Genomic DNA, 16,428 nt, shown 5'->3' with positions numbered 1-16,428 from the left:
CTATCTGTGTGTGCATGCATCTGTGTGTGTGTGTGTGTGTGTGTGTGTGTGTGTGTGTGTGTGTGTGTGTGTGTGTGTGTGTGTGTGTGAGTCTAGGATTACCGTGAAGCGAGCCACATGCGCTGACGGAGGCCTTCGGTGATGCCATTTCCTGCTGGCAGGGGTCTGTGTGAGTCAGTCTGGTACGAGCGCAGCAGAAACAGGACCTGCATACACACAAATACACCCTCATTAACTGATATACATGTGAGATCTATAATCTATACATATTTATATGAGCCAGGGTTAGCAACACTGACTGAAATGCTTGTGTACTGGGTGGCATAATGGAACTAGATGGCACTCGGCTTGTGGTAGCCAAAGCACCAAGAAAATAACTTTGAAAAACTCAACAGCAATGTCTCTTTCCAGAAATCATGACCATACTCAAGATAAACCACAGACCATGTTGTGAGCAGTTTCTTGTAGGAACTATTTTCCTCACCTTCACCACTGAGCTAGCTAACGTTACAGCTCAGCCGAAGAGGATGCCATTAATGTTTACATCTCACGTTGAAACGAGCGTCTTGCTCATAAGTAGATGCACTCTTCCTCCTGCACAGTCATACAGGCATTGCTGTTAAGATTTTCAAATGTATTTTTATGCTGCTTTGAGCACCACAAGCCAAGTGCCATCTAGTTCCATTACATTGAGAGAAGGCCGACATCTCTCCAACACTCTGCAACTCACAGCAAAACAATCCAGACTGATAAACAGAGTGACAGGTAAGAGGAAAACTATGTAGTTTCAACTTTAGGATGAACTGTCCCTTTAAGTGATTTGAATTTTTTTGAGATAGGCTGTAAGTGGCACTTAGCAGGGTCAATCTCAGATATCCGTGTGAGAAAGTCTTGACCCAGTCTTGACTACACACTCACTGACTGCTGGGCACTGGGAAGTACCCTTAAACCAGACAACAATTATGTTATCCCCCTTAAGACAACCATCCTTCCTTGTCACTTGACTTCGGGCCCATGTGGTGGATATAAGGGGTTATGCCAGTAGCAACTGTACATTATGTAATGGAGACAGAAAATGTTTAAGAATTCTAAAAAAGAGTTTGTTTCCCATTGAAGATGAAATCCCTCTTTTCATTGTGGCTGCTGTGACAGTGTGTGACTGAGCCAGTGTGTAGCAGGTGGACTGGTGGTTGGGAGTGTTCAGAGGCCAGGACACAGGCTGGCTGGCTGGCTGGCTGGCTGGGCTGTGTATTCTGGGCCTTGGTAAGTATACTCTTTAAGCCGGGGCCACGGCCACAGACCAGTAGGAAGCCATTCATTACGCAGTGCAGGGAAGGAAACGTGGGGAAAAACCAGGCCGACCACGTAGCACCAAGCCTGGCCACTGAGTCCTGGCCTGCCCCTTCTCTCCTCCTGCCGTCTCCACGCCCAGGCAACACCCACTGGCTCATACAAACAGCTTCCACACCCCTGGGTCCCTCTTGCTGTCACTCTCTGAGGGCTTTTCCACCTACGGGGAGCCAGTGCTGGAGCCGATTCCCAAACCAAATATTGAACCTTTCCAAGTGATTCCACGATCCAAAACTGGTTTGAACGGATCAGTCACACTTGAACTCATCTCCGCAAATATTTGCAGACCGTTGTGTTGACTTCGCTAAATCTCATGTGACTGGCAGATTCCCAGTTTTACACGTTTCACCAGTTGGCAAATGATCTTTTGATACATCTTGTGTTTGACAAGGGAGTATCAAATGATTCTAGCAGTGTCCCATCACTGTGTTTAATACACTGTTACCAAACTAGAGTAATCTTAATTACCTATGTTCTGTTTTGTTGGACTGGTGACAAGTCTGCCAAGCCTTAAACGTTCTGTCCTCTTGAACTTCTTGAGCACACATTATGTCATAAGTTTATCAAATGTGGCCTTGGATGGTGTACTAATATGAAGGTTGACTTGATGGTCTACAAGTCATCTGACGTGGCATTTAACTCAGCAGCAGTCATGTTTGAGGTGATACAGAAGTTTCTGGCTTCAGAATTGTCTAAGTTGGTTTTTTGCTTAAAGACTGTTAAAGAAAAAATCGGAATTTTCTCTGTGGTCACTGGTATGCTTTGTGTCATTGCTTTGTGTTCAGTGCTATTACATCCTGTCATGAAATTGGTCGACTCATTCAGAGGCTCAGGGCAGCAGATTAAAAGCACCGGTGCCAGAGCTGGTTTCAGTCAGTGACAGAGCACCATGCCTTCATTCCTTCTCCCTCCACTCCACACCTCATCCACCGGGCTGGGAAGTCCCTGAATGGGAGGCTCAACCGGCTCAATCCAGCCCGGCATGGAGAAAACCGGAATATTTATAGAAAATGCTGCCTCCCTGTTCCTCCTCCCAGAGACAGAGCAGAACTACACCCCATGTGGGAGGAGATGCTGGGATTGGATCAAGCTCAAATGAATGGGAGACGATAAGACAGCAGCACATGGACCTGCTGTGGGTTCATTAAATTTCAGGATTTTTGTCTTTGACTGTCTCCAAATAATGATTTTTCCCCCTTGTTTTGCCTGGTCTTAATATCACTATAAAGCACCATCCTTCAGTTAGCTACAGCAGCCTCACACACCTGTAGGAAATGTATCATTTGAGTTACTACTCCTTCTAACCCAACTACTATAGACTAAGCCATTTAAATGTGCTTTGTGGAGTTCAGATCAGTGGAATACAATGACACCATTGAAACTATCGTCGTGTCAACATTTGCATCCTCATGTGTTTCCAGGACAACGGACCAGGGAACCACACATAAAAATACTACCCGAAGGAGATAGTGGAAGAACACTCGCAGAGCACAGATCTCAAAGTCCCATTTTTGTAATGTTAACAAAACTAAGAAATAATTAGTGTATCAACACTGTGGTTCAAATCCTGAGTTCTTCCTTTGCGCTTATTACACCCTTTCTCAAAGTTTCATGAAAATCAGGCAAGTAGTTTTTCAAACAAACCAAAGCCAAAATATAACCTTCTTGGCGGAGGTAACTAGTGGTCAAAAACATTGAAGGGTAGCTCTAATTTGAGTTTCAGTTACATAAATTATACATTTAAAATGAAAATGGAATGAAATATTTTAACAAACATACATACATAGAATTAAAATGTAAAAGTAAAGACATTTAAAGGTCCAGCGTATACGATTTAGGGGCATCTATTAGCAAAAAATGGTACATAATATTTTTAACTTCAGTGCATGAAAATAATGATTGTTGTGTTTTTGTTACCGTAGCAACCTCACTGCTAGATGCCACTAAATACTACACACTAGACACAATAACATAACTTGTGACATTAAACGCAAAAACACAATGATGTAAGTGTTAAAGACATTTGAAAGCCCTGACCTTTCGTGCCGTTTCGAATAAATTAGGCAGAGTGTCTGTGACACCTTGCACATAACATTAATATATTTAATCCATCATTAACACAAAGATATTTAGTGCACCTTTAATTACTATATCCTTTTACTTTACAGGGGTGTCGTCAAAAATAGACTCTGAAATTGATTCTGAATATTTCAAATGGTTTCAATACTCATTTTCCGGAGTATTTACACACCAGCTGCACTCTCTTGCTTTCTCCCGTATTCTTTTATTGTTATGTTTGCTACAGTCATTCTGCTGTTCTCTGCCTCTAACTAAGCAGAAAAGTAATTGTTATGTTATAGCCTTCTTAAACGTATCTTTTAATAAAGTTTTAAATCTAACACCCACAATTTCAATGGATCCCAGTGGTATAGAATATCGATGTTTTTCAGGTATTGGTTAAGTTGGAAATTCCAGTATCGTGACAACACTACTTTATAACCAGAGACTAAAAATCAACCCCCCTCTGGAGCTTTGGGCTGCAACTCTAAGTAGAAGAAGAAGAAAAAAACTTTGGTGTGGTAGTGCTAAATATGAAAAAATATCAAAACCTATTTGTACGCCTTGTTTTCTAGTGAGGCATTTAACTGCTTGTGTGTGTGTGTTTCTCTGTGTGAGTGTGTGTTGCAACAAGCCTTGCTCCTCTTTTGGGCCCGGTAAAAATAGTGGTGGTGGATGTGAGGTCCCTTCAGACTCTGTTATCAGCCTGCCCTGCCGTCCCTCCCACTGCCGCAACCACAGACTGACCACACGCTGCAGCGAGCACGCACACACACACACACACACACACACACACAAGCAAGTGCAAGTGCAAATAATTGCACGCCAATTCATGGCTCAGTCCAGTAAAACACATGCACAAAGCAACATATAAATCGGCATTCACATAAAACCAGATAGAGGTTAGGCAAAGTGTGGACGCGCCCAATTAGGCAAAAAGAGATTCCAATAAAGACGGGCTAAATATAAAAAGACATAAACACACTCTCTCTTGCTCTATATAGCAGTATTCTTGCACAAACAAAGCTTACATATGCACTCTAGACACCAAGTCACACTCCCTCATATATGCATATACCCATGGGCGTGACAGCCAAGTAATTTAGTGGTGTGTGTATGTCTGTGCGTGCATGCAAGAACTCTGTTACTACGTCTTCGTCAAAAGTTGCAGCAGCATGTTTAAACAAGCCCCAAGGGAGCTGTTTCTTATTTCCATTGACTGCAGAGACGTCAATGGTATGTATTTGTGTACTGGCAGCATGAGCTGAGTACATGTATGAGTGTGTGTGGAGGGAGGATGTTCAGTAGCCCCCTGCCATCATTCCTGCTCATGTCTCCTAAAGCAGTCAAATATGAGCCACACCGCTTAAAAACAGGGGTTAGTTCACTTTAAGTTTCCTAAAAACGACAAAGCCGCTGTAGTCTTGTTTATTCTTACATCGCACACAAGAAAAATAGGTCAGTCTACACAGTGCTCTTTACGTTGTTGACCATGCAGACTCAACTACATGGACCACACGGGAATGAAAGCCTTCTATTCAGACAAAAAGCTTAACTTCTTACCACAATCCAAAAAAAATATCTGGATAAAATGTCTTATAATATGGCATTTATATGTGAGGATATCAAGAAATTAAAATTTGCTAATTTATTTTCTTTGCAGTCACTCTCACTTTCTCTTTTTATAGAACTAGTTTAATAATCAGACATTTGAAATTTAAATCCAGTGCAAGATTTGAACAATATATGCTTTTTCTAATACATAATTTTTCTGTTCTTGATATCAAAATATTCCTAATTATCTTCTTGTGAGTAAATGTTTGCATGGATAAAGTCAAATGGATGGATGGCCATGGATAAAGATGTTTTGACAACGCATTATGCATGCAACCCACCAATTTAGTAGCTGATAGTTAGCAGCGGCCGAAAATGTCTGCATATTTGGTAAATAATGAGGTCCAGGAGCTCCCTACCCTCCGAGCACAGAACAAGATCAACTGCCATATAGCAGGAATAGTAAATGATTGTTATTACCATTTTTTGGGTTGTGTTAAATGTCTCACACGTCACGCCTCTTTAGATTCCGACAGAGTTGAGACAGAGTTGGCTTAGTTCTATGACCTTAGTGTGAAACCTTGCATGCAAATCATGAGTAATACTGTGAAATGGGTTTGACAGCTCTGAAAAAAAAAAAAAACGAGTGAGAAGACCTTAAGTTAAGATTATATTGTGAATAAAGTACATTTATGAAAGTCACGGACTTAAAGTGGAGTCCTTGACTCCCTAAGGTATGTGTGGGTAAGTTGCAGGAGGTCACTGGAATTTGGTGGGACTGTGGATATGAAATGGCATTTTAAAATCCATATTATAGAAACAGAGAGGCAGCCCAGTAATATGCCATGTGGAACTCAGTTTATTCAGTGAAAAAGAATCTTAAACATAGTGTTCCAACACTTAAGTAGTTTGAGGAACATTGTGAATGACAGACTTTTTTATATGGCCCCTTTACCTATTAATGTTAAACTTCAGGGCTAATTGTCAAACACCAGCATCTATCAAACACCTGAGGTCCTCTCTAGATTGGACACATCTCATGTCATTAAAAGAAAGCTGGTTTGGTTTTCAGGCCCACACATTCTTTCACTGGTTCAACCCTGAGGGTTTTCTCAGAAAGCCCAGGCAGACCACTGGCCAAAGGCAGCCTTCGTAACAACACACCAAAATAAAATGATTGGAAGAGAGCAGGGAAGAATGCATTTGGGAAAACAACAGCAGCATCACCGCTGCCAGAGGAAAGGAGGCTGCGACAGTCCTAATTCTCCAGCCTCCTTCTCCTCAGTCTCCGTCTCATTTAGCCTCTGTTGTGGAAATACACAAAGGATTACATCCGTCCAGTAGGCCCTCCTCAAACCACCACAGGCCGCAGCTTTAATACGTCTGGCCTGTACCAGGCGTTGTGGGCCAGGGCTGTTGCTGGCGCGTGTCGAGAGCAGAGTTCGGTGTCGGGTTGGGTTAGTGCTGGCCCATCCGACGGGCTTGTTAAGCTCAGTTCTGGTTGTGTCAACAGAGGTTTGGGGCACGCTGGAGCGTTTGAAGTGCTTCCAGAGTGTTTTAAAAAGTTTTATCAAAGACAAGGGCCTTACACAGACTGTCCAGAGTACAGGACTGCCTCAGGTTAAAACCAATAAATCACCCTAATCTTGGCCTTTCATTCAAAAGCTGATATCAGTCAGTTGTGTCTTATCTTATTATGTTACTTAAATATGTTATTATTAACCTAAGTTAAATGGAGAACCAGCATTAAGTGTACTCTTGCCAAATGTTGTCATAAGACTTTTACCCTCTCAAAACACTGCAGGGTCTGTCCGTAAAGTTCTGCTCACATCAGCATTTAAAACTGACATTCCATGGTGAAATCGTTTCATTCTAAATTAGTCTCTTTGATCAGCAAATTTGTCCGTGGGGACAAAGTCAACCCATGTGACCCTTTCATGTCGAGCCTGTTAACTGTCTTGTACCATCACTTTAACATAATTGTGCTTTTTTGCAGAATAAAAACGGACTCACAATGGAGGACTTGTTTCTTAAGTACAGTATGCTAATTTATTGTCACATTATGACTGTTGGCAAGCTAGCTCCCTTAGCTAAGATAAGCGCTAGAATTTCTCCAGCTCGTTACCATGGTAGCATGAGTGAGTTCCATGAGTTCTCCTGTTGTAGTTCACCAACTAGTCGCTCAAGCATTTATTACATCACCAAGCTTCTAGCTACTTTTATATAAGGATGTGCGCATGGACTTCACTTTCTGGTTGGACCGTGCATTTACTAAAGCCAGAAAAAATTTATCTGGGGAATGGTCTGCCCTTCTTGAAGTTAGAACGGTGAGTGTTAACCACCACATTTTAGTGTGAAAGAGTCTTACACCATAGTTACAAACAGTGTTTTTTTTATGTGTCACGGACCCCTGAAATGATAAGATCTCACTTCAGGGACCTCAATCTGAAATGATTTTGGTTGTTAGATATGATTAAATCCAGAATTCTACAGTTGAGGAGATAACAGTGGAGTAAATAAAACCTATGATCAGAATAACCACACTTATGGCTCTTATTCTCAGTGTGCTCACTTCTATAGTTAATTAAATAGTGAAAATAAACTGTTCTCCATTTTTCTGGAGCACCCCTTACACTCTCTCAAACTTAGGTGAGAACCACCAGTTTAACTGACCCAAAACTGCTGTTGCAACCTGAAACCTAACTAAAGTGTTGATTTTTTTTGTTATTATTGTCGTTGTTGCACAAGTTTGTTAATTTGGACAAACCCTTTGAGCTGAATCATCTCATTTCCAAGGGGGTCATAAAATGTGCTGTATGCGATATTTAGAGCCTTAATATAGCAGGAAACCGGTAATATAAATGAGTAATGGTCCGGCTGCACATGCATGTTAGTGCACATGTGTATCCTAGCTCATCATCGCCGCTTTGCGATGCACTCAACAGTGGCTGCACTCATTCCTGGTACATTGATATCTGAATGGTGTCATTGCAGAAGCATAGTACCCACCTTCCAGTTAACACTGTAAGCACTGTTTATTTGTGCTACTTATGGAGTTAACACTGTTAGCTGCTAGTCGCTGGCTCAGCCATCTCCATGCTGAAGCCATTTGTAGTCAACTCATACACAGAATGTACCATATAGCCCCTTTAATACATAACAATGTGCATTTCTGCTGATGAATGTGGGAATATGCTTAAAGATATACTATGCAGGACTTGCCTAAGAACACTGTAAAGACTAATAGAGAAGTAAAGTCTCTCAGTCATCACTTATGACCCACTTTTAGCATGTGGCGGTGTATTCATTTGCAGAGACTCTGCCCTCTGCCTTGATTTTCTCATTTTCTTTTTATTTTCTGTGCTTGGGATGTTTATGGGTGTGTATCCCCACAGAGCTCAGGGGAGGTTGAGGCTTTATAAAAAGGTAGCAACTAGGTGCCAGAGCGTAAGCAGGAGGCATCTAAGGGATGCAGCACTGAAACAACGTATAGAGAGGTGAGATGCCAAACTAAAGTGAACCAAGGCTTTTCCTTTTCCTTTTGCTGGCAAGTGTGTTTACAAACAGAAACTAACAATCCTGCATAGCTTTTTTAAAAGAAAAAAAAAAAGAATTGTTTTGCATTAGAGGTCCTGAATCTTACAACAGCTTCAAACGCAGCTCAGGTCTAACCCTGTATGAGTCAAACTGTTCAATTCAGCATAGAAGTCACATTCCTATTCCTTAATGACGTAGAAAAAGTGCAGCACTAGTGGACCAGGGCTGGAGGTGGGGCTGGATGGAAACACTTTGTCGTGTGTGGTTATCTTCACTGTGTGTGAGAAAAAGTCAGCGGGGTGGTTCAGTCTGCCACGGTAGCCGAGATGGTTCCCAGCTCCACACTTGGCCCACTAACAGTTGTTCTTTGACAATAACAGAGGAAGTCATTTCTCCCTCGAGCAAAAACATCTGCTACCTGTTAACGCACACACAATGAAGCATATTAACATACATTAGGCATCTCCCCAGGCTAAACACAATGTCCTCAACACCTCAGCATAAACACATCGCCAGTGTGTGGTGTACATGTACAGACACACACAGTCGTACTCACAATCACTCCTCTCTCTGCCTGAGAGGTCTAAAGATCTTAGCTCCCCATCTTATACGTGAGTGCAGAATATTTCACACACACACACCGTGGACTGCATATCTCCTCTATCAGTGTGTCTCTGGTGTGATGCTCCCCTCCACACACACACTGCAAGCCTGCATACAGCTCTACAGCTATGCCAGTCATACCCCACTCTCTAACAGGGAGACACTCCTTAAATATCTGCTCCATCATCTCCACAATGCCCCCACCTACCTCCACACCTGCTATCTATAGCCTGATTACAGATGGCCCCTACAGATATACACAACACTGTCAGGACTGCTATCATTAACTCGGAAAACCCCTTCAATCTTTGCATTTATTACGCCGCCATATTAAAAGTCACCCGGTAACATAGAAATAACGTGGAAGATTCAACTTATTCTGTCAGGAATACTTTCCTCCTCGCAGTTTTATAGTATTTTGAAAAATATTCAAATAAATATTTCAATATTTTGCTAAATGACCATTATCACATTGGTTGTGCAACAAAGTGTGCAACTGTGCAGCAAAGTAACAGGTCACATTTATGTAGAAAAATGTTATAAAATTAATGTAATCATGTGTTGAAGTGTGCTGTTTTTTATAATGTTCAGCAGAAGAGATGTATTCATACATCCAGTGAAGCTAAACTCGGAGTGTGTGAGGTATGATGGCTGGTGTGCTTTGGGTGGACGGAAAGAGGAAATTAAATGGCCAAGGAAGGGCTGCAGGCATCAGCTGTGCTATATCCCATACAGACATATTTGTGTCTGTGTGAGTGCGGCGTACTCAACATCTTTACTTATTCTTGTGGATGGGTTAAGTTGATGAATTGAAAAAGAAGCTATAGAAACAGGCATCTAAATTTAAGTGTGGCACACTGTGTCACTAAGAGCCTGGTACAATGAAATATAAAATGTCCATTATTCTAAAAGTCTTAAATGTTTGTAGAAGTGTAACACCATTATACCATTTATAACTGTTGAAGCACGTAGCAACCTCTGGCACTGAAAAGTGTAGCAAACTCAGAAGTGCCAAAAACTGCATTTCTTTGAATTACCACTTGAGGCTGGCAGAAGCCAGTCAGTCCCCTTATTCCCCTTTTCCACCAAAATTAGGGAACTGATTTTTTTTAAATGTGGATAAACTCGCTAAAAACAGGCGAAACACTGCTTTCCCACTGCCAGTGGACCGGAACTGTGTACACAGCTCTGCAGCCTATGAGTAGGCCTTTGTGTGCATCTGTGTGTATATTTTGTTAAGGTATATCATGTTTGATGTCACAGATTGGCCTGAAAACAGGTTAGTAAGAATGCAGGGAGGCCAGTGAAAGTGTTGCTGTGTTAATTTCTAATGTTTGAGCACTGCTTTGGTGGAGATGAACCTAATTTTCTGGCGGCCATCAATTTCCATCAGTGTCTATGGAAGCTAAGCGGAGCCAGAGCCGATAAATATCCATGACTACTGCAGAGTTATTTGACCCTGGAATGAATGCTAATTTTAGTTTTTCCCATGAAATAAGAAAGCCAAATGTTAGCAGGTGTTAATGTTTTTTGTGCAAATACAATCACTTCTGGCTCCAAAAAATCAAGATGGTGACGAAATACCTAACTCAAGACTTCAAAACTGGAGTCCACAGACCAATGGATGGCATCATAGTAGCTACGTCCATTGTTTTTACTATTTATGTCTTGACCATAATTCACACCTTAGTAAGAAAGCTATATCTTGTACAGTTTTTAAATGTATAGCCTAGGCTTTGCTCTAGTTAGGACTTACTACTATGTTATACTGAACAGTATGCGCACGTTGTCTGTACTAATTTTATTTGTACTGCTGCAGGTATGAACAAGTTGCTATAACATGGTGAAAAGAAAACAGATAGCTAATGATACAGTGCTCACATGACACGACACAGTCACGGTGAAGATGAGACATAAGAACACATGACAGGATTAAGAAATTACCTCATGATACAACATTATATAATCAGACTAAATTACACAAGGCAGCACAAACTATGATCTCACCCTTTTGTATGGGAAAGAAAAACAGACAGTGAATGGATAACGAGTAGGAACAGAAGGACATAGCAACAGGAACATACTTAGAAGGACATTTTAGAAAGAAGAGACAGGAAGCAGAGACACAGACAAAGAGGAAATAGATGGAGATAGAACTGAAGAGACAAATGCAGAAACAGATCAGGAGACATCTGGGGAAGCTCCACACATGGCGGCCATGAGAGGAAAGCAAACTAAATTCACTCTCCTCCTGAAATCTCCTCTAAGCCTTTAAGAGGCCCTCCTCCTCCTCCTCCTCATCCTTTGCCTTCATCCCACAGCGGACCTCCCTGCAGTCCAGACCACTATCAAACCATAAGTGATGAAGAAAACGGTGCAGTTTTCATTCTTTGTGTTGACCCCCTCGGCCCCAGCTCTTACCGCTCCGCACTCCCCTGCTCCCACACCGACCCCATCAGTGGCGTTTAATAAAAGGCTGGGGAAACTCCCTCTCCCCTTTTCCTCTGCGTGTGTTGATATTACCGGCAGACTGTTTGGTTGTGTTTGTCAGAGTGTGATGACAGAACTAAACACTGGTATTTACCCTGCGATAACTGCCTTGTCTGGACAGGCTCTGTGTGGAAACTGGGTGTGTGGGACTAACAGAGAATGTGTGTGTGTGTGTGTGTGTGTGTGTGTGTGTGTGTGTGTGTGTGTGTGTGTGTGTTGAGGCTTGATGCTGCATATCTATAATCTCTGTGTGGGTGTGCACATACACATGTTATGATAACTGCTTTGCTAATTGCATTTTATATTTTGTCTCTGTTGAGTGAAAACCTCTAATCTCCTGTTGTGAAGACTTTCATGGTTTAACTTGAATTAAAGGATTATGAGCTCATTTAAGAATGGAGTGAATATAAATACAGCACAAGGCCGCTTTTATTAGCTCTGAAAAGTTTAGATTCTCAAGATATGGGTTTATTATCTAATAAAGGAAACTGATTATTGTACAGCAGTGCAGCTAGATGCACCACATAATAAAAAAATATGTCACTGGTATCTACACATTTTAGAATGGCTATTAAAATGAGCACAATTTCATAACTGTTTTCTTTAGCAGGGGGAGGGTGATATTGCCACTGTTAGCTTAATTACCACAGCATTTCACAGAACAGTAGGCTGCATTATTTAAAAAATCATACTGAAAACAAAAACATACTGAATACATTGACTTGATTCATTATATTGTGCTTTGGTAAAGCAAAGTCCTTACTGTACACACAGTTTATACAAAGAGTTTATAATGTTGAGAATAGGGCTGGACGATGTAGAGAAAATGAAATATCACAATAGTTTTGATACCTCCATATCAATCTTGTGAAGATATTGTAGGGTTCACTGTTGGTGTTTTCACAAAATATATACACAATGAGCTTTTTGATATATAATGGATATTATGACTAAGTGGGTAAAGGCAGTAGAACGGCCACAACTGTATGGTGTGTTCAGGAAACTGAACACTTTACTGTAATACAGCATTTAAAACCAGAGAGGTAAGGCATTGCCAAAAACTGTAGCTCCTCTAATGGCTACTTGAGACTCGTTCCAAACTTGAGCCCCATGTTTTAATGCCCAACTTTACAGCACAAATATACATGTTGACAACCTGGTACAATAAACGGTTTTGGTCTCTATAGCAAATGTCAGCATTCATGAACACTGTATGGGGGTGAATTTCCATATAACTCACCTGTTTATATTTTATTAAGGCTTTAAGTTGCGCATGATTAAGGCCCCCCGAGTGATAGTCTGAAGCCAATCCCAGCTGCCATTGGGCGTGAGGTGTGGTACACCCTAGACAGGTCGCCAGACTATCGCAGAGCTGACACACATAGACAGATAATCTTTCACGCTCACAGTCACACCTATGGGTAATTCAGAGTAACCAATTAACCTGACCTGCCTGTCTTTGGAATTTGAAAGGAAGCCGGAGAACCCGGAAAGAACCCACGCAGGCACAGGGAGAACAAGCAGCCTCCGCACACCACCGTGCCACCCTAGACCACAACAGAGTTTAACTAAAACCATTCCTAAATAATATTATTTTTTATATTTTAAATGATTTCAATCTGTTATTTTTGCAATTAATCAGTACATTAAAAAATAAGTCTAAATGTGAGAAAATTGTTAAAAATGTTGTTGTTCCCATCCAAGGGGGACATCCTAACAACCCCAAAATTCCATTTACAATAAAGCAAAACAGCAAAATCTTTACACTGTATATGAGTGTACATTATTTAAACACACATGAAATTACAATTTACTTATGACCGACACAGTTTCGAGTTCTGCACCAACAATCAGGATTTGATTCCACCTGAGGTTCCCATCACCAAATAAACACGTGGTCATTGGAAGGATGTATGATTACAGTTCCCGCTGAATATTATGGCATATGTTATGTATATATGAGTGTACTGGTTTGTGCTGATGTGTGTGTGGGCGCAGACCTGCAACAGAGTCCCGTGGATGTGGTTGTGTTGGATCTCAGGTCCGGGCTCTGCGGGAAGCTCCTGTAGTAGCATGTGGACGGTGGATGGGACCTGGGTGACCAGCACAAAGGGGACGAGGGCCCGAGCCGCCATTTCTCTGGTGCGATAGACTGCTGAGCGACCACATCTGCAAAACACACACGCACGGCCATGGAACGTTATTAACATCATGGATAACTGCATTGTTATCATAATCTTTTAGTCTTACATTACGTAACATTGTATGTTTGAGTTAATGGAGGAAGTTAGAAGGGTCCTTATTATCACAGGTCATGGGTTGTTGTTGTAACTGTTGAGTTCAATTTATTTCACAACTTTGTTATGAAAATTATTTCATCACTGTGTATTACCATTATTATTTTAAACTCCTGCCACATTATGTCATGGACAAATTCTCAAGTTAGGAATGTTGACCTATGACTTTAATTTGGACAGTTGGTCGCTATTTTTGAGCATACGTTATATAACATCTCCATCTTCCTCGCTTTTTTTGTCTCCCTCTCCCATCACAAAGTCAAGGGATCAGAACGTGAACGGGCCAGAAAGCGACTGATGAACTTGAAATAAAACATTTTCAAATCATAACTATCAAGAAAATAACCTATTCCATCTTGCTTTTGCCCACAGACATCGCTCTTCCTCTCTTTCGTCTTCACATAGGGTCATTTACAGTATCCACTGGTGACGGTGTATGTGGCCTGCAGGCTTAAAATAACCTTGTTTACAAGCTGATAGTCTTTCCTTATCCAATGTCATAACACTGCCATAGCTGACACAAGGGAAGGACGTGACCAAGACCTGAATGAGATGAGAGGAGGACAGGGAGACAGATCTATAGAGTCAGAGCGAGAGTTACTGCTACTGAAGGAAGGAGGCATTCTCAGTCAAAACTTCTTAATATTTGCAAACAGTTCAGGGTCATATCCTCAAATAACCTGATCTCCATTATATCTGTTACTGTACCAGCTGCACTTTCAACAGCACAGCTCCTGATGTGCTGCAAGGACAGTGGCTGCACTGTGTTCACCGGACTGCAACATGCATCAGTCTGTCCATGGTTAGCCCTTCCTAAAGGCTTGGACATTCTTTACGCATTGAACATTTGCATGTCCGCAGCTCTCAGTATGCATTAATGCAGAAAGTATGTCTGCACATGGATCTGCTCATACTATATTTGGGTCCACATCAGCCTCCAGCAGTAAACGAGTGGGGGGGGTGGGGGGTAATTTACCTTCCTCAAATTGGCAACATTGCATGAAACTGAAACTAAGAAGATGATGCTGGGTCTGGAGTGAATGTCTGTCAACTTGGCTAACTGGACCGTGGTTTGGCGGCTGCAGTTTGCTTGACAGCAGCGTTCTGGACATGACGTACAGTCCATGAGGTGGACATGCATATGTAAAAACTATGAAATGGCCTTCAGCCTCACAGTGGCCTGGTGTATCTGATTTCTTCTTCCAGACCACAACAGGGAGAAAAGGCAATTATCTAGGTGTTTTGATCCTTGATAATTCTCTTGAACTTACTCTTGCAGCCCCTGCTGCAGGGTAGAGTGGGGCCTATGGTGTGCCCAGATGAACAAATCAGTCTTTGCATGGCCTTGTGGTCCTATTAGGTGCTGTTTCTGTACCAGGCAGTGATGTTCCCTGGGAGGATGGTTTCAGTGGTGCAGAAAAAGTCCTGAGTACTTGAGCGGATACCCAGAATTTCCTCAAGCATCTAAGCTTAAACCATCTCTGCCTTTCCTTTCTCCCAACTGAGTCAGTGATGCCCAGGTCGGGCCCTTGGAGATGTGGACATCAATGTATTTGAGGCTATCCACCCTCTTCAACGAGGACCCATTGCTATTAAAAAGGGCATAAATCCTACACGAGTAGACAGATGTACTGTCATGTCCCCTACTTCTTCTGGTAGGTCTTTCAATTCTTATCTGTGATGAGGCCCAGAACAGCTTTGTCATCAGCAAACATAATGATGGTGTTGGAGTTGAAAGTTGCCACAAAGTTATGAGTGTAGAGTGAGTACAGCAGGGGACCCAAAACACAGCCTTGGGGTGCTCCAGCATTAAGAAGTTCAATGTAGTGTTTAAGTGAAAGTACAGGAAAAGCATCTGGAAGAAAAACTTTTTTTCAAATTAGCTGGTTGTTTATTTCAGTCCACTCACTATGAATTTGAACTGGCTGCCTCTGTGAATAACACATCAAAAGGCATGCAACAGAGGCAGTCACATACTGACGCCCAACTTGCTTGTGTGGATTGGCCTTTAGGCTGTGTACAGTACATAAGAACATACTGTACTCAAGGAATACGCACAGCCCAGATACTTGAATTCAATTTAGTGCAACAAATTTAAATGTATGCCTTTACTATACAGTCACATGGGGACATAACCAAGTACACAGTCACATACACGCACACAGGACAAAAGTCAAAGGAGGACAAGGTCTATATTGGCTTTAAAGCTGACTGTGAAGGCCAAACAAGCAGCTCAGATCCACTGTGGGAAATTCACCAGAAAGTTCCAGAGAAACACCAATCCATCACTACAACAGTATGTAAGGAAATGAAAAGGAAGTTTGCGTTTCGGTTTTGGTATGACATGGTATGATGCTATGAGTGTGAAATTTGTTAAACACAAACAGATGGCTGTATACAATCTGTGTGAGAATGAAAAACAAGCCAAATACTGCTTGCAAATAATTATTGACGTGTTTAATTTTCTATGAACACTGGAATAATTTATCAAAAATCTGCTGCTTGCCTGACAGAGATGGGAAAAGACAAGAGGCTTTAA

General features: G+C 41.7%; 1 protein-coding gene across 1 annotated transcript in view; it reads right to left on the bottom strand.

The window, feature by feature from the left end:
* Positions 1-16,428, bottom strand: part of thada (THADA armadillo repeat containing) — a 110,865-nt gene that overhangs the window by 37,779 nt on the left and 56,658 nt on the right. The window contains exons 29-30 of the mRNA XM_042502101.1: positions 13,593-13,761; positions 103-206 (exon numbers count right to left, since the gene is read on the bottom strand). Of these exons, the coding sequence (XP_042358035.1) occupies positions 103-206; positions 13,593-13,761 (273 nt within the window). The remainder of the gene's footprint in view (positions 1-102; positions 207-13,592; positions 13,762-16,428) is intronic.

Source organism: Plectropomus leopardus, chromosome 15, assembly GCF_008729295.1.
Source record: "Plectropomus leopardus isolate mb chromosome 15, YSFRI_Pleo_2.0, whole genome shotgun sequence".
Taxonomy (NCBI): Eukaryota; Metazoa; Chordata; class Actinopteri; order Perciformes; family Serranidae; genus Plectropomus; species Plectropomus leopardus.
This window is presented reverse-complemented; position numbering and strand designations above follow the sequence as displayed.